Source organism: Colius striatus, chromosome 17 (genome assembly GCF_028858725.1).
Source record: "Colius striatus isolate bColStr4 chromosome 17, bColStr4.1.hap1, whole genome shotgun sequence".
NCBI lineage: Eukaryota > Metazoa > Chordata > Aves > Coliiformes > Coliidae > Colius > Colius striatus.
The window spans coordinates 2,912,348-2,934,732 of NC_084775.1; the positions used below are offsets into that span (position 1 = coordinate 2,912,348).

General features: G+C 59.1%; 1 protein-coding gene across 1 annotated transcript; it reads right to left on the reverse strand.

Annotated features, from left to right (window-relative positions):
* Positions 1-15,240: 15,240 nt before the first annotated feature.
* SLC35E4 (solute carrier family 35 member E4) lies at positions 15,241-21,650 on the reverse strand. The gene is made up of 2 exons (XM_062010327.1): positions 20,931-21,650; positions 15,241-18,716 (listed from the first exon to the last, which is right to left on the reverse strand). The coding sequence occupies exons 1-2, from the start codon at positions 21,532-21,534 to the stop codon at positions 18,307-18,309; spliced, it is 1,014 nt and encodes a 337-aa protein (XP_061866311.1). The 5' UTR covers positions 21,535-21,650; the 3' UTR covers positions 15,241-18,306.
* Between the last annotated feature and the right edge of the window lie 735 nt (positions 21,651-22,385).

Genomic DNA, 22,385 nt, shown 5'->3' on the forward strand with positions numbered 1-22,385 from the left:
GCCCAGGCAGGGTGTGGAGGCTCCTTCTCAGGAGGTTTCCAACCCCACCTGGACACGTTCCTGTGTGACCTGAGCCAGGGGAACCTGCTTTAAGCAGAGGGATGAGCTCTGCAGAGCCCTTCCCACCCCACCATTCTATGGTTCTGCAATTCCTTGCTCTATCAAGCAGAAGCACATGTGGGCCCAGCCCACTCAGCACCTGATCAGCATGGAAACCTGCAGAGCCAGGTCCAGAATCCAACTAAAGCCCAGAGCACACCGTGGCAAACCACAGGGCTGTTTTCAAGGCCACAGGGCTGAGGAAGCAAGTGAGATGAGGGCAAACATGGCATCACACCACACCTGATGCCCTTCACACCAGGGATGGCTGCTGAGCACAAGGGCTGACTCCTGCCACAGGGACCAAGGCACCAAGGACAGCACTGGGATGGTGCACTGCAGAAACCAGGATTGGTGACTGGCTTCCCCCAGCATGGGAGAACAGGGAGGTGCTCAAAGCTCTGGCCCTGTAACCTCTGCACAGAGGAGCACTGCTAGAGCCCCACAGCCTCTCTGCCTCCATGGCAAGAGGGGAGGGACACCCCCCCCTCTCCCTGTAGGGTGCTGCTGCATGCCAGGCACTGCTTGGAGACCTTTTGGGAGCTGGATGGATGCAGCTGTTACCATAACAACGAGGATGAACTACTCCTGGGCTGGCTGCACAGCAGAGCAGAGCTGAAACCACCCAGTGTTGGCTGATGGAGGGAACACAGAACTGAGGGCTCTGAAACGAGAGAAAGGGGAAGGCAACTAATGAGCAATCACTCACTGCTGCTTGTAGCAATAGAACTGGGTGTACACAGTGAATTTACCCAAGGAGTAGGTTTACATCAAACTAAAGGGACTGTTTTTTCATATGGCATTATTAGATGCTGAGACTCGCTGCCCCAGGGTGCTGCAGAGGCCAGACACACACCAGAGAGTCCAAAGGCAAGGGAGGGCAGGTCTGCTGGGGGCTGGAGCAAAGGGGCTGCAGGAGCCTGGGTGCACTTTTGGCTGGATGGCACATTTCCCAGCTGACAGAGCCAAGAGCTCCAGGCAGTATTCAAACAAGAGCTGAAGTGTTGCATGGTGCCACACAAATGCCTGGGCCACATCCAGAAGCTCTCAGTTGGTTTTGAACCAGTTTCTCACAGCACCTTCCCACGAGGAAAATCCCAGAGGCAGCCAGCACAGGGTAACAACATCCAGGCTCCTCTCTAAACATGTACTGTGTTCTTTTCTTGTTGGTGTTTCCTTGCTTTTTACCTCAGTGCATGTCTTCTTGGGTTTCAGTGCTACTCGAGCCAAGTGGTGTAGGTAGACATCAGCCTGTTGCTGCTGCCAGAATGACCAAAGGCATTTAGTCTCTGTCCTGTCACAGTGAACAACAGATCCACGTATTCCTGGACAAACACAGCTGCAGATGCAGGGCTGCTAGGCAGTTATTCTGCTGGGAATTGCTTTTCCCAGCTGGGTGTCATCCCTAAGGACTGGTGCAGGATGCAGGAGGCAGGCTGTCCATCAGTGACAAGGAGCAAGGGTCTGTGCGTGGAGAGGACGGTATGCAGGGCATACACACAGGTGTGAGAAGGAAAGTCAACAAGAAGGTGCCTTAAAATACTCAGGAGAAAACAAGGCTTTATAGATCTGTGGTTTGAAGCCAATTCAGATGCCAAACACTGGTTATTCAGGGTCTCTAGAGCCTCTCAGCACCTGGATCATGGCTATGAAACACCCTCTGGTAACAATTGAGAGGATGCCTTCAGCTACCTGCAAGCCTTCACAGGCAAGGCCATACCAGCTGGCCTATTATTGCCAAGATATCCCAAAGCTGGAAAGCACAGCCCCTGAAGTCAGGCTGGCCAGGCACCTTCCCATCTCAGGTTGTGAGCATCACCATGTGTAACGTTGCCAGTCTGAGTCTGGTTGAATTACTAGAGAAACTGTAGGGAAGAAGAAACAAAACCAGGTTTCACTGTTTGCACAAACCAAAGGCTGGGGAAAAGTTTATTGCTGCTTTAAAACCAAGAGAGCCTTTCAGTAAACTGAGCAGCTGCTTCATCCTCAGCTGATGCCTCCAGATTTTTGAGCACAGGAGTGGAAGTTGCCAGATGTGCTGTCCTGATGTCTCATGGCTTGATGTCCTGATGTCTGTGCTGTCCTGATGATGTCCTGATGTCTGATGTCCTGATGTCCTGGTGGCCTGATGTCTGTGCTGTCCTGATGTCTGATGTCCTGATGTCTGATGTCCTGGTGGCCTGATGTCTGTGCTGTCCTGATGTCTGATGTCCTGATGTCCTGATGTCCTGGTGGCCTGATGTCTGTGCTGTCCTGATGCCTGACGGATGCTTTGCACGTTAGTCACCAGAATTCTCTTTAGACAATGTCCCTTTAGAGGCCCAGCTTGCAGGTACTGAGCATTTTATCATCCAGTGAAGAAACACCTGAGTGAGGATGTAACAGCAATCTTCCAAGATGCAGTTATTCCCTCAAGGCCACTGGGAGCAGAGAAGATTAACAGCTTCATTTTGAGCAGAAAAAGAAGGTTTATGTTCTGCAAACCCCAACCCTGCGATGCTGAAGCGCCTCCTGTCCTGAGAGGTTTCCTAGAAACACGCTGGATGAAGGTCTTTCAAGGATAGTCAAAATAAGCCCAGTGCCCCAGCAGTGCAGGGCCCAGTGGGATGTAACCCTCCCAGCTCTGCAGCCCCCAGGAGCTGTATCCCAACCCACTGCAGGGGACTCGGCCCCAGCTCTGAGTGTCTCTGCTTTGGCAAGAGGGAAGTTGATCAGTTCTACTTGCCTGCAGCCACCTTCTCCATCTGCTGCTCCATCCACTTCTTCAGTTCCTCGAGGCACTTTCCTGCACTGCCCCATTCCATGCTTTTTTTCTCTCCTGTCATCAGTCATCCTTCTTCCCCCACAACAGATTCATTTACCCTCCCTCAGCCTCTGGAAATCCAACTAGCCACGAAACACAGAATCACAAAGTGGTGGGGATTGGAAGGGACCTGCAGAGCTCATCCAGTCCAACCCCCTGCTAAATCAGATCCCACTTAGATCAGGTCACACAGGAACGTGTCCAGGTGGGAAACCTCCAGAGAAGGAGCCTCCACACCCTCCCTGGGCAGCCTGGGCCAGGGCTCCCTCACTGAAACACTGAAAGAGTCTTTCCTTATGTTTCAATGGAACTGTTTGTTTTGCAGCTTCATCCCATCACCCCTTGTCCTACCACCAGATACACCAGAAGAAAGTGCTGCCCCAGCCTCCTGACACCCACCAGTGAGATATTTGTCAGTATTAATGAGATCCCCCCCCACAGCCTTCTCTTCTCCAGGCTGAACAGCCCCAGGTCCCACAGCCTTTCCTTACAAGGAAGATGCTCCAGTCCCCTCAGCATCTTGGTGTCCCTGCACTGGCCTCTCTCCAGCAGCTCCCTGTCCCTCTGCAGCTGGGGAGCCCAGAACTGGACACAGTTTGAATCACTTCTAAAGGCACAAGCTGAGAGAAACCTCTGTCCCTTTCACATCACTTCCATTGCCTCGAAGGAAACCAGTCCTTTGAGAGGTGTTTCACTCCAGCAGCCCCTGAATTGTGCCCAGCCCCTGGCCCACCAACCACAGCAGCCCCACCAACTGCAAAGGGAAACCAGCAGCAAGACAGGAGGCAGTGAGGGCTGCTGCTGCTTTATTGCTGTCACAGGACAGTTGGCTGCTGAGAGGACAAGGCTCGAGTCAGCTGGCAGGCAGAGCCTTGGGGGAAGCCTGCAGGAGGAGCTCTCTAGACATGTTCCTTGGTCTCCTCTTGGTCAGCAGGAGCTGCTGGTTCCAGGGGGGTCACTTCTCTGGCAGACAAACCAGAGGCAGAAGGGACAGGCTTCCCTCTGCTGCGGATGAACACTGCCAGGGATTTCTCAAACCTTTCAGAGGCTTTCTTCCTCTGTGCCATCTTCCTCTCCTGTTCTTTCCAAAACTGCTGCTGCAAACGTTTGTGGAAGACTTCTGTCTTCTTTTTTGTCTCTTCAAGGTGTTTTATCTTTACAAAACAAACACAAGACCTTACAGCTACTGTCCTAAACCAGGAAATCATAGAGTCATAGAGTCATAGAGTCATAGAGTCATAGGGGTTGGGAGGGACCTTTAGAGATCATCCAGTCCACCCCCCCTGCAGAAGCAGGTCAACCTAGTCCAGGTCACACAGAAACATGTCCAGGAGGCTTTTGAAGACCTCCCAGGAAGGAGCCTCCACAAATACAGAGCTCCACAGTGATGCTTGTCTTTGGGAAGAGATATTCTGACACATCCCTCACTATACTCAAGGTGCCCTCCAACCAGAGAAGCTCCAAAATTCACAAGCATCACTCTAAACATTGGTCTGGAAAAGATTACTCAAATCTCCTGCCTCCTTGACACAACTGGAAGAAGATGATCAAGGGACTGAAACATCTTCATGAGGAGGAAAGGCTGGGGGAACTGGAGAAGTCTGGAGGAGACTGAAGGGGGAGCTCATTCATATTTATAAGTATCTCACTGGTGGGTGTCAGGAGGTTGGGGCAGCACTTGTTCCTGCTGTATCCAGTGCCAGGGCAAGGGGTGATGGGATGAAGCTGCAACACAAACAGTTCCATTGAAACACAAGGAGAAACGGTGTCAGTGTTTCAGTGAGGGAGCCCTGGCCCAGGCTGCCCAGGGAGGGTGTGGAGGCTCTTCCTTGAAGGGCTTCACAACCCACCTGGACACATTCCTGTGTGACCTGATCTGGTCACACAGATCAGGGGCCCTGGTGGCCCTGCTCTGGCAGGGAGTTAGACTGAATGATCTCCAAAGCTCCTTTCCAACCCCCACCATTGTGTGATTCTGTGATTCTAAGCAGCAGGTCTGGAGGACAGTGGTCAGCCACTCCTGCATTCCTGCATCTCAGACCTAATCCATCACACAAAAAGCCCACATGACACAATGAGCCAAGGACAATGTGGTCAGCTGGTTTGAATGGGCTTTGGGTAGGAATTCCCTGAGCAAGCTCATGATCCCTGTGTCACCCATGCAGCTGTGGCATGGGCTCCCGTGCCTGCAGGCATGGAGTCTGTCCAGCTGTAAGGAGTTGGGGTGTCTTGATTGTGAACAGGTTTGTCTGTGACCTTGGCACAAACTCAGGGGACCAAAAGAGGTGTTACAGCAGGGCTTGGGCTGGTTCACAGCAGCTGCACTACCCTGGTGTCCTGCATCCTGGCCTGTACCAGCACTGGGGTGGCAGCAGGAGCAGGGCAGGCACTGTCCCCTGTGCTGGGCCCTGGGGAGGCTGCAGCTCCAGGGCTGTGTCAGTGCTGGGCCCCTCACTCACTGCCACAGGGACACTGAGGGGCTGCAGCATGGCCAGAGCCGGGCACTGAGCTGGGGAAGGGGCTGGAGCACAAGGGGCTGGGGAGGGGCTGAGGGAATGGGGGTGTTGAGCCTGGAGAAGAGGAGCCTGAGGGCAGCCAGCAGCACTCTCTGACACTCCCTGACATGAAAGAGGTAGAGGTCAGTCTCTTCTCCCCAGTAATGAGTGACAGGACAAGAGAAAAGGGGCTGGAGTTGCCCCAGGGGAGGTTGAGGCTGGAGCTGAGGCAGAACTGTTTCCCTGAGAGGGGTGTGAGCCCCTGTGCCAGGCTGCCCAGGGAGCTGGGGCAGTGCCCAGCCCCGGAGAGATCCCAAAGCCCTTGAGCTGAGGTGCTGAGGGCCAGGGGTTACAGGTGGGCTGGGCAGGGGGAGGAGAGGGCTGGGAATTGATCTTAAAGGTCTTTTCCATGCAAATGATTCTATGATTTCATGGGGTCTTGAAACTCTCACATCACAAACATTTTCAGGGCAGGAGCAGCTCCTCAGCACACGGTAACCTAGGGGTTACTGTCAGGCCACTGAGTTAAGGGGTTAGGGAGGGGCAAACTGAGGAGAAGACACCTCAAGCTCTGCCTCACAAGGCTGTCTTCCCCACAGCAGCAGAAAGAAGCTTTCAGTCAGGACCTGTGGCATCACTAGTTCACTTCTCAGCCCTGTTGTCACTGACAAGTGCTGTGGTGCTGCCCAGTGTGTTGCTCAGGTAGGCTGACACAGAGCCAGAGCCTGGGCAGGGCCCTCACCTCTGCCACCAACAACCCAGAGCATGAGTTTTGCAACCCTGTGTTACAAACCTTTGAGTTAAGCTCACAAAATGCTGGAATGGTGATGCTGGATTTTCTGTCTGAAGCAGGAAGGCAAAGCTCCTCAGGGTATAAGCACTGTGGGAACAGGATTCGAGTGGTCCTGGGTGGCTGCTAAGGATGGAGCCTGGCTTCCCAGGAGCACAGAGGCAACTGTGTAGGAAGGTCCAGGTGTGTCTGATGCCATCCTAAATCCCAGTTCTGAGCTTATAGACTCAGCCTGGCATGGCACACGTTCCTGCAGGGAAGACTCCCTCACCTGCTGATGAACCCATTGGTGCTGCACTCAGAGTGAGAAGTACCAAAGGGGAGTTTGGGATGCTGAAAACACCTTTGCTCTGTCCCCACTGCTGGGAGGTCACACATCAGCACATCTCCCACTTCTAACCATCTACCCAAGGTCTCCCTAGATAAGGCAGGAATGGTCTCTAACTACAGGTCAAGTCCATGGCCAACACTGTATCTTTCCAGGACCTGCAGATGGGATGACATCTGCATCCTGAGGTCAGGAGGAGGTGCAGCCCTTCACACCAGATGCAGCCTGAGAGCTGACATCTGCCTCCCACAGACCATCTGCTTCCCACTGCCCTGGAGAGAGCCCTGGCACCCACATCCCGACCCAGCACACTGAAGATAAAAAGGCTGAAGGCTCCAGTGATGGTTTAAGGACTCTGAGGAGCTGAGACCTGAACACTTGCACAAGAGCAGCCTCATGTCACCTGTGAGTCTCGCTGCCAGCTTCTTCAGAGGAGGATCTCCCTCTGCTTTGCCAAGAGACGTCCATCAGCAGCCACATGCAGAACAGACCCTCCCCTTGTGCTGGAGGAGGCCATGAACCCCATCCCTGCTGGGGGTCTGGAGGGGTGAGGGGCAATGAAGGCTCTCACCTTCTTCTCCATGAGTCTCAGGTCATGGTTCCTGCCGTGGCTGGCAGAGTTGGGCAAGGTGCTCTTGGGCAAATGGCTGTCCAGGTTGACATCCACGTCTATCAGGCTGCTCTGGGTGAGAGGGCTTCATGTCACAGACAACAGGCACAAGGAGGTGCTGAGCTGTACCCCACTGACCTGTTCCCACAGCCCCAGAGCTGTGAAGGGTCCCACAGTGCTGAGTGAGGGCTGTGGTATGAGGTCTCTCAGCCCCAGATGGTGTGAGGGCTCCCACAACTCCAGGGCTGTGTGAGGGATCTCCTAGTCCCAGACAGTGTGAGGAGGTGCCACGGCCTCAGGGCTGATGTGAGGGTCCCAAAGGCCCAGGACAGTGTGAGGGTCCCAAAGGCCCAGGATGGTGTGATGGGTCCCCAGGACGGTGTGAGGGTCCCAAAGGACAGTGTGAGGGTCCCCCAGCCCCAGGACAGTGTGAGGGTCCCCAGGACAGTGTGAGGGTCCCCCAGCCCCAGGACAGTGTGAGGGTCCCAAAGGACAGTGTGAGGGTCCCCCAGCCCCAGGACAGTGTGAGGGTCCCAAAGGCCCAGGACAGTGTGAGGGTCCCCAGGATGGTGTGAGGGTCCCCAGGACAGTGTGAGAGTCTCCAGGACAGTGTTAGGGTCCCCAGGATGGTGTGAGGGTCCCCAGGACAGTGTGAGAGTCTCCAGGACAGTGTTAGGGTCCCCAGGATGGTGTGAGGGTCCCCAGGACAGTGTGAGGGTCCCCAGGACGGTGTGGGGGTCTCCAGGACAGTGTGAGGGTCCCCAGGACAGTGTGGGGGTCCCCAGGACAGCATGAGGGTCCCAAAGGCCCAGGAAAGTGTGAGAGTCCCCAGGACAGTGTGAGGGTCCCCAGGACAGTGTGGGGGTCCCCAGGACAGCATGAGGGTCCCAAAGGCCCAGGAAAGTGTGAGAGTCCCCAGGACAGTGTGAGGGTCCCCCAGCCCCAGGACAGTGTGAGGGTCCCCAGCCCCAGGATGGTGTGAGGGTCCCCAGGACAGTGTGAGGGTCCCCAGGATGGTGTGAGGGTCCCCAGGACAGTGTGAGGGTCCCCAGTCCCAGGACAATGTGAGGGTCCCCAGGACAGTGTGAGGGTCCCCAGGACAGTGTGAGGATCCCAAAGGCCCAGGACAGTGTGAGGATCCCAAAGCCCCAGGACAGTGTGAGGGTCCCCAGGACAGTGTGATGGGTCCCCAGGACGGTGTGAGGGTCCCCAGGACAGTGTGAGGGTCCCCAGGATGATGTGAGGATCCCCAGGACAGTGTGAGGGTCTCCAGGACAATGTGAGGGTCCCCAGGACAGTGTGAGGGTCCCCAGCCCCACACCTGGGCCTGCTGAGCTGCCGGCTCTGGGGCGGTGGGAAGAAGGTGACGCGAGGCCGAGCGCTGCTCTGCTCCTCCATGGCCCCGCTGCCCTCAGCGCCGTGTGTGGCAGCGGTTGCCAAGGCCGTGCCCAGGGCTCCTGGGCAGCAGGGGGGGCACAGGGTGGTGTGTCTCTGTGTGTGTTTCCAGGCGCTCTGGGAGCCCTCCCAGCCCTGCCCTGGCAGCCTGTGGCAGGTCACCCCCAACCTTTGCCTCAGTGACGTGGCAGCCACCAACGGCTTCCCCCTGCTCTTCAGCCAGCACCTCGGCACGGGCACCAGCATCTCCCTGGAGGTGCTGAGCAGCCTCTGTGGTGATGCCAAGCGCCTGCACGTGCCCGTGATGGAGGCTCCTGCTGCCCATAGCTCCAGCTGCTTCGGCTGCAGGGCAGCAGAGACCCGCAGCGTGGGGACACCCAGCGTCACACACCCGCTGGGCTGAGGGTCCTCACCATCTGCCTGGGCTGTCTGATGAAACAGCACGTCCCTGCAGGAGCCCATCCCATCATCTGGAGTCCTGGGGCCAGCTCTGGGCTCCCCAGCTGCAGAGGGACAGGGAGCTGCTGCAGAGAGGCCAGTGCAGGGACAGCAAGATGCTGAGGGGATGGAGCATCTTCCTCATGAGTAAAGTCTGAGAGATGTGGGGCTGTTCAGGCTGGAGAAGAGCAGGCTGAGGGGGCTTTATCAATGCTGAGAATTCTCTAAGGGGTGGGTGTTAGGAGCATGGGACCAGTGTTTGTTGTGTGGTGGCCAGTGCCAGGACAAGGGGGAACAGGCACAGGCTGGCACACAGGCAGTGCCCCTGGCTCAGAAGGAGAAGCTCCTTTGGTGCTGAGGTGAGGGAGCCCTGGCCCAGGCTGCCCAGGGAGGGTGTGGAGCCTCCTCAGGAGGTTCCCAACCCCACCTGGACACGTTCCTGTGCCCCTGAGCCAGGGGAATCTGCTGTAGCAGGGGCTGGGCTGGGTGAGCTCTGCAGGGCCCTTCCCACCCCACCATGCTGGGATTCTGGGATCATAAAACCCAATAACAGCTTCTGGCAGCAGGGCATCCACTATGAGTACAAACTCAGCATCAGGCTCTGACTGATCAGCCTTCTCTTAGGGATGACACCCATGTTTATGGAGATTAGGTGAGAGGAACGCTGCTGCTCTGAGTGCAAATGAGCTGTTGTGGCCTTTGGCAAGAAACCAAGGGAAAGTCAGCAGCAGTTCCCCAGTTCCACACCACAGCACTGCAAATGAACTCTTCTCATCTAAGGGAGTCCAAGCATGAAGACTCTGCTACCAAAATCCAGGGGATCTGTGACACAATCAGCGAGTTAGTGGGGTGTGCTATAAATACAACCAGCACAGCTGAGGCTCTGCAGTTGGCTTTCATTTGTATCAGGCTCCTGACAGTAACTCACTACCTCTGTTTAAGAGTGTTTTATTCCAGCACAAGCTGTGCTTCCAGTCCAGGACAGAAACTAGCTGTGAGTAAGGATATTTGGAGTGTTACCAACGTTTGTTTTTCCTAACTGGGATACAGCTTTGGGTTTTGAGACAGCAACCCCAGTCCAGTCATCTGCTGCACTCCAGAGGAGGCAGGAGCAGTGCAGACTCCAGCATCCCTGCTTGGGACAGACCCAAGGATGCCCTGCTTCCCACTGCCTGGCCCTTTCTCTTCCCCCACCTGATTGCCCCAACCCTTTTTCAGAAGGTGCCTTGGCAGATCCATGGCTATTTGTGTGAGCTGCTTGCTGCTCCTCAAGAGCCCCATTTACTGCTGGTGGGCTGGGAAGTCAAGATGGGAGCAGTGAGGAAGCCTGCTGTCCCTTTGGGTCATTGCAGTGAGACTGGAGTGTTATAAACTAGGAGCCTGACCTGGAGACACTTTGGCATCGCTCAGCAGCAAACCATGGGCAGTTGTCAGCTCCAGCAGCTCTGTCCTGACTGGCAATTACAGACCTGTTGCAGCTGGGAGCAGGAGGCCTTGTGCTGGCACGTGTCTGCAAGGGGTTCCACAGCCCCAAGGGTCTGCCTGAGGGGGTCCCACAGCCCCATTTGGTGTGAGGGGTTGTAACAGGGTAGGAGTCAGTCTTTTCCTGAGTCACAAGTGATAGGAGAGGAAACAGCCTCAAGTGAGCAGTGAGGCCGTGCCATAGAGAGTGAACATCACCATCACCAGTGAAGCCAGCCTGCCCTAAGCTGGTTACAGCAAATTCTGGAGGGGTTTTTTGGGTGCTGGAGCAGAGAACATGGGGCTGAAAGGGAGGCTAAAGGATCATCCTGACCATGTCCTGTCCTCCAGCTGCCCTTGGGCTGCTTCAAGCATAGAATCCCAGCATGGTGGGGGTTGGAAGGGACCTTTAGAGCTCATCCAGTCCAACCCCCCTGCAGAAGCAGCTCCCATCTAGATCAGGTCACACAGGAATGTGTCCAGGTGGGTTTTGAAGACCTCCAAGGAAGGAGCCTCTACACCCTCCCTGGGCAGCCTGGGCCAGGGCTCCCTCACTGAAACACTGACAGAGTTTTTCCTTCTGTTTCAATGGAACTGTTTGTGTTGCAGCTTCATCCCATCACCCCTTGTCCTACCACCAGATACACCAGAAGAAAGTGCTGCCCCAACATCCTGACACCCACCAGTGAGATATTTGTCAATATTAATGAGATCCTCCCTCAGGCTTCTCCAGGCTGAACAGCCCCAGGTCCCACAGCCTTTCCTCACAAGGAAGATGCTCCAGTCCCCTCAGCATCTTGCTGGCCCTGCACTGGCCTCTCTCCAGCAGTTCCCTGTCCCTCTGCAGCTGGGGAGCCCAGAACTGGACACAGGGCTCCAGATGAGGCCTCAGCAGGGCAGAGCAGGGGGGGAGCAGAACCTCTCTGGCCCTGCTGCCCACACTCTCCTTGCTGCCCCCTCAGTTGTTGCTCCCCACTGACAGACATCACAGTGCCCACGTGTTCCATCCTGGGGCCAGGCTGTCCTGGGGACAATGCACTTCTCTCAATGTCTACCCTGACAGAGGCTTTGCCATCATTTCAGCTCCAGAGCCAGGATGGGCCCTGACACCATTTGAGGACTGTGATGGGTTTAAGACCGCAGCTGGGCACAGGAGGGGAGGATGTCACTTACTGCCTTAGCAAGCATTTGGCCTTGCTGCCTCCCAGCTGCAGATCCCACCCCTCTCTGTGCAGAAGCACTAAAGCCTCTCAACATCCACGGGCACCACTTAATCCCCTGTCCTGAAACAGAGAATTTCCACTGTGTGCTCCCAGGCTGGCACAGCAAAGCCACCCTGATCCCCTCTGCCCTGCACAGAGCCACGCTGCTCCTCTGCCAAGGCTCACAGCCTGCTCCCCAGCTTGCTCCATCACCACCTCAGGGAAGATTTCAGCAGCAATTTGACAGCAGATCCAGATGAAACTGTGCAGCCAGATCCCACATCAACACCATCCCATGGGACACGTGTCTATTTCTCCCACCTGCAGCTGGATCTCCCCTCCAGCACCCCCAGCACGGTGGCACCAAGCACGTGGAGGTGCCACCCACTCTTGCTGCCACTGCCCACTGGTTTCAGAGCTGTCACCCCTCCTTGCATCTCCCATCCCCTCTGAGCATTTTAGGATAGGGAAGGCAGAAACCTGTCAACGGCCCCTGTGTGGAAGGACCAGGCGGCATGTGGTGGGCACTTGCCACACAGTGAACCCTGGGCACTGGCATGCCAGGGGTTAATGAGCCCTGGCATAGGTGCCCCAGCCTGGGTGAGGTTGGGTGCTCACTACAAAGGGATGAAACCCCAGCAGATGCTTGCCAGGGGCTGTGGAGAGCTGTGTGGGCAGGGAAGGGCCCCACATCTGGGGGCACAAGAGCTGTAGGAACTTCATAGGCTGATTCATAGCCCCCAGACCAGGGCAACAACCCAGCTCAGCATCCTTTCCACGTCAAAACAGGGCCTGGTGAGGGGAACTGGACTCCAGCAGGGACTGGGAAGCCAATGCCTGCCAGATGAGGAGCGGGGCACAGATGTCCCCACCCTGCACCGCTCCTCCGGGGCCTGTCCTGCCCCAGGCCACAGGGTCTGCTCTGCAGGAAGCTCTCTGCCCTGGAGCAGAGGTGCCCTGAGATGCCTTTGGCTCACCCAGCTCAGCCAGAGCAGCGCTGGCCCCAGCACACGGGCAGCTGCCCCTGGGAAACTCGACCCTTCCGCAGTCTGCAGCAGGGGGGCAGAGGGAGCAGTGCCAGTGCGCTGAGCTCACAGCCAGAAATAGCCAGAGACAGGGCAGCCCACGGTCCCACGGGACCCCCACGGCCAGCTGGCACAGGGGGGCACAGCCCAGCCCCACACGCCCCAAAAGCAGGCGCAGCAGGGCGCGGGCAGAGCCCGGAGCCAGCCGATGAGTCAGGGGCTGGGCCCTGCTGGGGAAGGGCTCCCAGCCTGGAAAGGATGAGTCTCATCCCTCCCCGGTATGGAAAAGCCCCTGAAACGCCAGCCCAGGGCGCAAACAGCCTGGTGGCTTCACACAGTGGCTGTTTGCCAGCAGCTCGGCGCCCTTGGAGTCCTTCATGGGCCGGGCACGGCTCCAGGCACGGCCAGGGGGCACCAGGGTGGGCTCAGCCCCGAGAGCCGCCCTCCCCTCAGCCACAAACCCGGCCCAGGGCTTCTGGAACAGCCTCAAACCGCCTGCCCCATGAGGGGAGGAAAAGGGCTGTTTGGGAAAGAGGCTGGGAGCCAGCAGGGAGTTACCAGGGACAGACAGGGGTGACGTGAGTCACGGGCTGGAGAAGGACTGGCTGGGAGATGGAGGGGACGGGAGGCTGAGGGATGGCAGGGGCAGGAGGCTGGGAGATGGAGGGGACAGGAGGCTGAGGGATGGCAGGGACAGGAGGCTGGGAGATGGAGGGGACAGGAGGCTGAGGGATGGCAGGGACAGGAGGCTGAGGGATGGAAGGGACAGGAGGTTGAGGGATGGCAGGGACAGGAGGCTGAGGGATGGCAGGGACAGGAGGCTGAGGGATGGAGGGGACAGGAGGCTGGGAGATGGAGGGGACAGGAGGCTGAGGGATGGCAGGGACAGGAGGCTGAGGGATGGAGGGGACAGGAGGCTGGGAGATGGAGGGGACAGGAGGCTGAGGGATGGAAGGGACAGGAGGTTGAGGGATGGCAGGGACAGGAGGCTGAGGGATGGAAGGGACAGGAGGTTGAGGGATGGCAGGGGCAGGAGGCTGAGGGATGGCAGGGACAGGAGGCTGAGGGATGGCAGGGACAGGAGGCTGGGAGATGGAGGGGACAGGAGGCTGAGGGATGGAGGGGACAGGAGGCTGAGGGATGGCAAGGACAGGAGGCTGAGGGATGGAAGGGACAGGAGGCTGAGGGATGGCAGGGGCAGGAGGCTGAGGGATGGCAGGGACAGGAGGCTGGGAGATGGAGGGGACAGGAGGCTGGGAGATGGAGGGGACAGGAGGCTGGGAGATGGAGGGGACAGGAGGCTGAGGGATGGAGGGGACAGGAGGCTGAGGGATGGCAGGGACAGGAGGCTGAGGGATGGAAGGGACAGGAGGTTGAGGGACGGAGGGGACAGGAGGCTGAGGGATGGCAGGGACAGGAGGCTGAGGGATGGCAGGGACAGGAGGCTGGGAGATGGAGGGGACAGGAGGCTGAGGGATGGAGGGGACAGGAGGCTGAGGGATGGCGGGGACAGGAGGCTGAGGGATGGAGGGGACAGGAGGCTGAGGGATGGCAGGGGCAGGAGGCTGAGGGATGGCAGGGACAGGAGGCTGGGAGATGGAGGGGACAGGAGGCTGAGGGATGGCAGGGACAGGAGGCTGGGAGATGGAGGGGACAGGAGGCTGGGAGATGGAGGGGACAGGAGGCTGAGGGATGGAGGGGACAGGAGGCTGAGGGATGGCGGGGACAGGAGGCTGAGGGATGGAGGGGACAGGAGGCTGAGGGATGGCAGGGACAGGAGGCTGAGGGATGGCAGGGACAGGAGGCTGGGAGATGGAGGGGACAGGAGGCTGAGGGATGGAGGGGACAGGAGGCTGAGGGATGGCAGGGGCAGTAGGCTGGGAGATGGAGGGGACAGGAGGCTGAGGGATGGAGGGGACAGGAGGCTGAGGGATGGCAGGGACAGGAGGCTGAGGGATGGAGGGGACAGGAGGCTGAGGGGTGGCAGGGGCAGTAGGCTGGGAGATGGAGGGGACAGGAGGCTGAGGGATGGAGGGGACAGGAGGCTGAGGGATGGCAGGGACAGGAGGCTGAGGGATGGAGGGGACAGGAGGCTGAGGGATGGCAGGGACAGGAGGCTGAGGGATGGCAGGGACAGGAGGCTGGGAGATGGAGGGGACAGGAGGCTGAGGGATGGCAGGGGCAGGAGGCTGAGGGATGGCAGGGACAGGAGGCTGGGAGATGGAGGGGACAGGAGGCTGAGGGATGGCAGGGACAGGAGGCTGAGGGATGGCAGGGGCAGTAGGCTGAGGGATGGCAGGGGACAAGAGGCTGCCCCAGGACAGGACTGAGCAGCACAGACCCATCTCTGGGCACGTGCTGCCAGTGTCTCCTCGTCACCATGTCCCTCCTGTGTCCTGTGTGAGGGTCTTTGGGGCTGGGAAACTATGGCTTTCCCTGCACCAGAGCATGGAGATGGTGGCCTTGCCTTTCCTCAGGAGCTGGGGTGTCCCAAGTCATTTGTGTGCCTCAGTTTCCCTCCTCCACTCCTGCAGTTCCTCCCTTCCTGACACCTGCAGGAGACTCGGGTGCGAGATTGCTCCAGGAGCCCAGGGTGGAGTACAACAAAAATAGAGCTTTATTTGGGGACAAGTGCAATCAGAGCCGAGTCCTTGGCACCAGCACAGGGATGGTGAGCGTGGCAGCAGCCCTGTGGGGCCGGCACAGCCGTGTGTGCCAGTGCTGCTGCCCGGGTGTAGGCACAACAGCTCACCCTCTGCCACGGCCCAGTGCAACGGCAGGTGGGGCTGAGCCAGCCCCATCCCCTCAGCAGGGTTCTCAGCAAGGACTGGGGCTGTGGTGGGCACAGCAGGGCTGCTGAGGGTGATGGCAGCTCACCACAGCCCCCAGGACCAGCACAGCGCTGCGTGGGGACAGGAGAGGGGACACGCAGCCACCCCATCCCTGGAGCTCTTGTCTGGGCACAGAAACCGTGTGCACACGTGGCACTGGGTTCAGTCCTGCCCAGAGCTCAGTAGTGATGCACATGTGTGCACACAGACACACATGTGCACACAGACACACACACATGCACACAGACACACATGTGCACACAGACACACACACATGCACACAGACACACACAGACATGTGTGTACACAGCACACACACTCCCACGTGGAGCTGTTTCCACACACAGGGCAGCAGACAGACACACACTGCACACACACACACACACACACACACACACACACACACACAGGCAGTACTTGTGCCACTGTGCACACAAACACATGGTCTGTGCACATCAACACACACACAGCCTGTACACAACACACACACAGTCTGTGCACATCAACACACACATACAGCCTGTGCACAACACACACACAGCCTGTGAACACCAACACACACAGCCTGTGCACACCAACACACACACACAGCCTGTACACAATACACACACAGTCTGTGCACATCAACACACACACAGCCTGTGCACACCACACACACACAGCCTGTGCACACCAACACACACAGCCTGTGCACACCAACAAACACAGCCTTGTGCACACCAACAAACACAGCCTGTGCACAACACACACACAGCCTGTGAACACCAACACACACAGCCTGTGCACACCAACACACACACACAGCCTGTACACAATACACACACAGTCTGTGCACATCAACACACACACAGCCTGTGCACACCACACACACACAGCCTGTGCACACCAACACACACAGCCTGTGCACACCAACAAACACAGCCTTGTGCACACCAACAAACACAGCCTGTACACAACACACACACAGCCTGTGCACACCACACACACACAGCCTGTGCACACCAACACACACACAGCCTGTACACAACACACACACAGCCTGTGCACACCAACACACACAGCCTGTGCACACCAACAAACACAGCCTGTACACAACACACACACAGCCTGTGAACACCAACACACACACAGCCTGTGCACACCAACAAACACATGCAGCCTGTGCACACCAACAAACACAGCCTTGTGCACACCAACACACACACAGCCTGTACACAACACACACACAGCCTGTGCACACCACACACACACAGCCTGTGCACACCAACACACACAGCCTGTGCACACCAACAAACACAGCCTTGTGCACACCAACATACACACAGCCTGTACACAACACACACACAGCCTGTGCACACCACACACACACAGCCTGTGCACAACACACACATACAGCCTGTGCACAACACACACACAGCCTGTGAACACCAATACACACAGCCTGTGCACACCAACACACACACACAGCCTGTGCACATCACACACACACAGCCTGTGCACAACACACACACAGCCTGTGAACACCAACACACACAGCCTGTGCACACCAACAAACACAGCCTTGTGCACACCAACACACACAGCCTGTACACAACACACACAGCCTGTACATACCAACACACACACAGCCTGTGCACACCAACACACACACAGCCTGTGCACAACACACACAGCCTGTAAATACCAACACACACACAGTCTGTGCACAACACACATACACAGCCTGTGCACACCAACACACACACACAGCCTGTGCACAACACACACACACAGAGCCTGTGCACACCAACACACACAGCCTGTGCACACCAACACACACTCACACAGCCTGTGCACAACACAGACACACGTGCTCCTGTACACAGACTGGCTCACAGGGACACACACAGTCCACACACACCAACACACGTGCACAGCTGCACATAAGGCTCACAGCTGCACAGCAACACACTTGCACACACAGAGCCTGTGCACACAGACACGTTCACATGTACGCACACGTGCCCACGTATGTGAGACCTGCACCTGCAGAGCCTTCACACACCAACACACCTGTGCTCAAACACACACAGAGCCATGTGCAGAGACACACTCACACTGGCAGAGCCTGTGCACGCCCAGACATACTCACAGACCCATCTGCACAGAGAGCCTGTGCACATCAACACACATGCACAGAGCTTACAGACCAGACACACACATTGAATCACAGTATTACAGTTGGAAGAAACCTTTAAGATTGTGCCACATGGTGCTGATCACAGTGCCACACACAGCAGCACATACTTGTGCACATCACACACGTGCACAAAGAGCTTGTGCACACCATGGGCACAGTACTATGTACATAGAGCTGTGCAAACCAGCACATGTGTGCACACAGAGGCACACGCCCCAACACTCACGTGTGCACACAGAGCTGTGCACACCAACACACGCCCGTGTGCATGCTACTGTGCATGTCAGCAGGCCTGTGTGCACACCAGCACACGTGTGCACATACCACCACACACCTCAGCACACGTGTGCACAGAGCCCTGCACACCAGCATGTGTACAGTGCACAGAGCTGTACACCCAGCACACGTGTGCACAGGGCCACACACAGCAGCACACACATGTGCCACAGAGCCCTGCACAGCAGCACACACGTGTGCACACAGAAGCAGGCACACAGGGCCACACACAGCTGTGCACACCAGCACACACGTGCACAGGGCACAGAGCTGTCCCCCAGTACATGTGCACACACAGCCCCTGCACGCCCAGCTGCAGCCCAGCACACACACCTGCACGTGGGGCTGGTCTCCCCCAGCCCCTGCCCCAGCCCCTACTGCCGCCGCCGCCCCGGCAGAGCCCCGGCGACCAGCCCCGGCTGGTGGTACATGAAGGTCCCGGCCAGCGTCAGCCCGATGCCCAGGTAGCTGAGCCCGCTCAGGTGGCTACCGAAGAGCAGGCGGGACAGCAGCAGGTTGCCCACCACGGTGAGGTTGCCCAGGACGTGGACGGTGAGGGCGGAGGTGAGGGAGAGGACGCAGAAGGTGGTGAGGTTGTAGAGGACAGAGGTCAGGCAGCTGAGCAGGACGCAGGCCCAGAGGCTGCCGTCGTAGCGCAGGACCCCCTCCCAGGCCGGACCCACCTCCAGCGCCACGGCTGCCCCGAAGAGCAGGCAGAAGCTGGGCAGCGAGGTCAGGCAGAGCAGGGAGCGGGCGTCCAGACGGTCCTCCTGCAGCAGCACACCTGGGGGGGACAGGGACGGTCAGCAGGACACACAGACCCTGCCTGTGGGGACACCTGCCCCCAAAACAAGCCCCCACTCACCCACATCCATCACCAGCAAAGGGGAACGGACACATAGCCACACACACACACACAGACACACACAGCCACATACAGACACACACAGACACACACACACAGACACACACACACAGACACACACACAGACACACACAGACACACACAGACACTGACACACACACACAGACACACACACACAGACACACACACACAGACACACACACAGACACACACAGACACACACACACACACAGACACACACACAGACACACACAGACACACACAGACACACACAGACACATACACACACACACACAGACACACACACAGACACACATAGACACTGACACACACACACACACAGACACACACACAGACACACATAGACACTGACACACACACACACAGACACACACAGACACATACACAGACACACACACAGACACACATAGACACTGACACACACACAGACACACACACACAGACACACACACACAGACACACACACACAGACACACACAGACACATACACAGACACACACACAGACACACATAGACACTGACACACACACACACACAGACACAGACACACACACACAGACACACACACACACAGACACACACACACAGACACACACAGATACATACACAGACACACACACAGACACACACACACAGACACACACAGATACATACACAGACACACACACAGACACACACACACAGACACACACAGACACATACACAGACACACACACAGACACACATAGACACTGACACACACACACACACAGACACAGACACACACACACAGACACACACACACACAGACACACACACACAGACACACACACACAGACACACACAGATACATACACAGACACACACACAGACACACACACACAGACACACACAGACACATACACAGACACACACACAGACACAGACACACACACACAGACACACACACACACAGACACACACACAGACACACACACACACAGACACACACACAGAGACACACACACACACACACACAGAGTAGCCCAGGGTGCCCACGTTCAGCAGGTGCCCTACTTTGGGGATCCAGGGTGCCACAGCGCAGGGAAATTCCCCACCTCGACTGGGAGTAGAAGTGGTTTCCATCCCTCTTCCCCCCCCCCCCCCCCCCCGCCTCCTTTCAGCTGTTTTCACAGCCAGCAGCAACATTGCCGGGTATGTGCCTTGTCCCTTTGTTCCTCCCGTCCTCAAGTCACCCGGGGACAGCGGGCACAGCCGGGCACAGCCGTGTGCCATGTCCCGGGCGGACAGAGCAGCTCTTGGCCTCCCCAGGGCTGCTCTCGTGTCCCACGGGTGCCAAGGAGACCAGGGTGGGTGCTGGGCAGTGGCATCCCTCGGGTAGCCACAGCCCAAGTACAGTTGCCAGCGAACCTCGGGTGACCTTGGGGACAACACGGGGCATGTGCCCGGTGCCCGGCCCCGGGGCAGCGCCCATCCCCCGCGGTGCCAGCCTGAGTCACCCGAAGGAAACGCTCCGTCCCGGCCAAAACCAGCCCGTCCCGCCCCGGGACGCCCAGGGGATGCGGAGGGGGCAGCACCGGTGTCTCTGTGCCGCCCCGGGACACAGGCTGGTGGCACTGGCAGCCGGCAGTGCCCGCGGGCTGTCACAACAACGTGTTCCAACACCGACAGACAGGAGTAACATCACCTCAGCGCCAGGATCATGGCACAGCCCTGGGGGGGGACACCGGAGGGGGGTATCAGGGACAGGGTGAGCAAGGGATGGCATTGGAGTGGCATCAAGGACAGGGGGGACAAGGGGTGGAACCGGGGAGGGGCAGCGGGGACAGGGCGGGCAGAAGGTGACAATGGGGCAGCATCAGGGGCAGGGTGTGAAGGGGGCAGCGCTGAGGACGGGGTGACACCAGAGCCAGGGTGGGCAGCCAGTGATGCCAGGGAGGCAACGGGTGGCCCTGGAATTGGGCTGGCACCAGGGACGAGGGGCTGGGACTGGGACGCTGTGGGGCTGGCGTGGCACCGGTGCCAGGGTGAGCAGGGAGTGTCAGCAGCACCAGAGGAGACACTGGCACCCCCGCGCTGTGCCAGGGGAGGGAGGGAGGGGGTGCAGGACGGAGACAGGCGGGCGGCACTTACCCTGCTGTATGGACTTGAGGGCGCGGAGCACGGTGGCAGCCAGGAGGAAGCCGCAGCCGGGCTGGGAGAAGCGCAGCCCCCCGGCGATGCCGCAGGCGGCCCCGGCACACACCGGCCCCATGGCCACGTACTGCAGCGGGTGGTGCCGCCGCCCGCCGCGCAGCCCCGACAGCAGCAGCGTGAGCAGCGGCGTGCCGGTGGCCACGGCCTGCGCCACGTCCAGCTGCGCGTAGCTCAAGCCCAGGTTGCCCAAGGCCACGCTGGTGCAGAAGGTGAGGCTGAGCAGGTAGATCCTGGCGCGGGGCCGGGGGGCCGGGGCCCGCGCCCAGCCCAGCGGGAAGCCCACGGCCACGCCGGACAGCATGTGCAGGGCCGACAGCAGCAGCGGGTAGCGGAAACCGTGCGCCGCGAAGATCCATTTGTTGAGCCCGGCCATGGCGCTGCCGGCGCCCAGCCAGGCCAGCACGGTGAGGGTGAGGGGCAGCGACGGCCCCGGGGGAGGCCGCCCCCCCGCCGCCCGCCCCGGCTCCGCTTTCCAGGGCCGGACGGTCCCTCGTTCGGGCGTCATCGCCGCCTCATCGCCGCGCCGGGACCGCGGGCACATCGCCCCGGCTCCGCCGCCGCCCCTCGCCGCTCCGCCCCGTCCTCCCGCGCCGCGCCCAGAGCCGCCGGCTCAGCGGCCCGGGGCCGGGCTCAGCCCCGCGGGGCCGCTGCCGTGGGCGACGGGCGGCACCGCCGGCCCCGGCGCCGAGCTCGGTGATGGCGGGAGCGGGGGAAGGAGGCTCCTCCCCGCCGGGCCGCGTCACGGCGGGTGCGGGGCGGGCGCGGCGGGGCCCGGCCGGCGATGCGGGGCTGCGTCAGAGCCCCCGCTGCCTCACGGCGTGCTGGGACGGGCGCCGTCGTGCCCCGCCCCGGACAACCCCCCCCGGCCCCGGCTCCGCTCGCTACCGGCAGGCCCCGGGGGGGTTAAATCCCGGGGAGGGTTTGGGACACAGCCGGGGCCCCCGCGGTCCCCAGGGCCTGGGGGCAAGGGCGGAGGGTCAATGGGAGGGCTCCGAGGTCCAGCTCCCGATGCTGGGGACGAGCAGCACCGCTTCAGGCTCCCCAAACCCGGCTGCTCCCAATGGCTGCCTGCGTGGGGCTGGGACCGGAGCAGCTGCCGGGCAGGGTGCTCTCATCGCACCGTGCCCGCAGGACCCAGGGTGCTCTCATCGCACCGTGCCCACAGGACCCAGGGTGCTCTCATCGCACCGTGCCCGCAGGACCCAGGGTGCTCTCATCGCACCGTGCCCACGGGACCCAGGATGCTCTCATCGCACCGTGCCCACGGGACCCAGGGTGCTCTCATCGCACCGAGCCCGCAGGACCCAGGGTGCTCTCATCGCACCGTGCCCACGGGACCCAGGATGCTCTCATCGCACCGAGCCCGCGGGACCCAGGATGCTCTCATCGCAC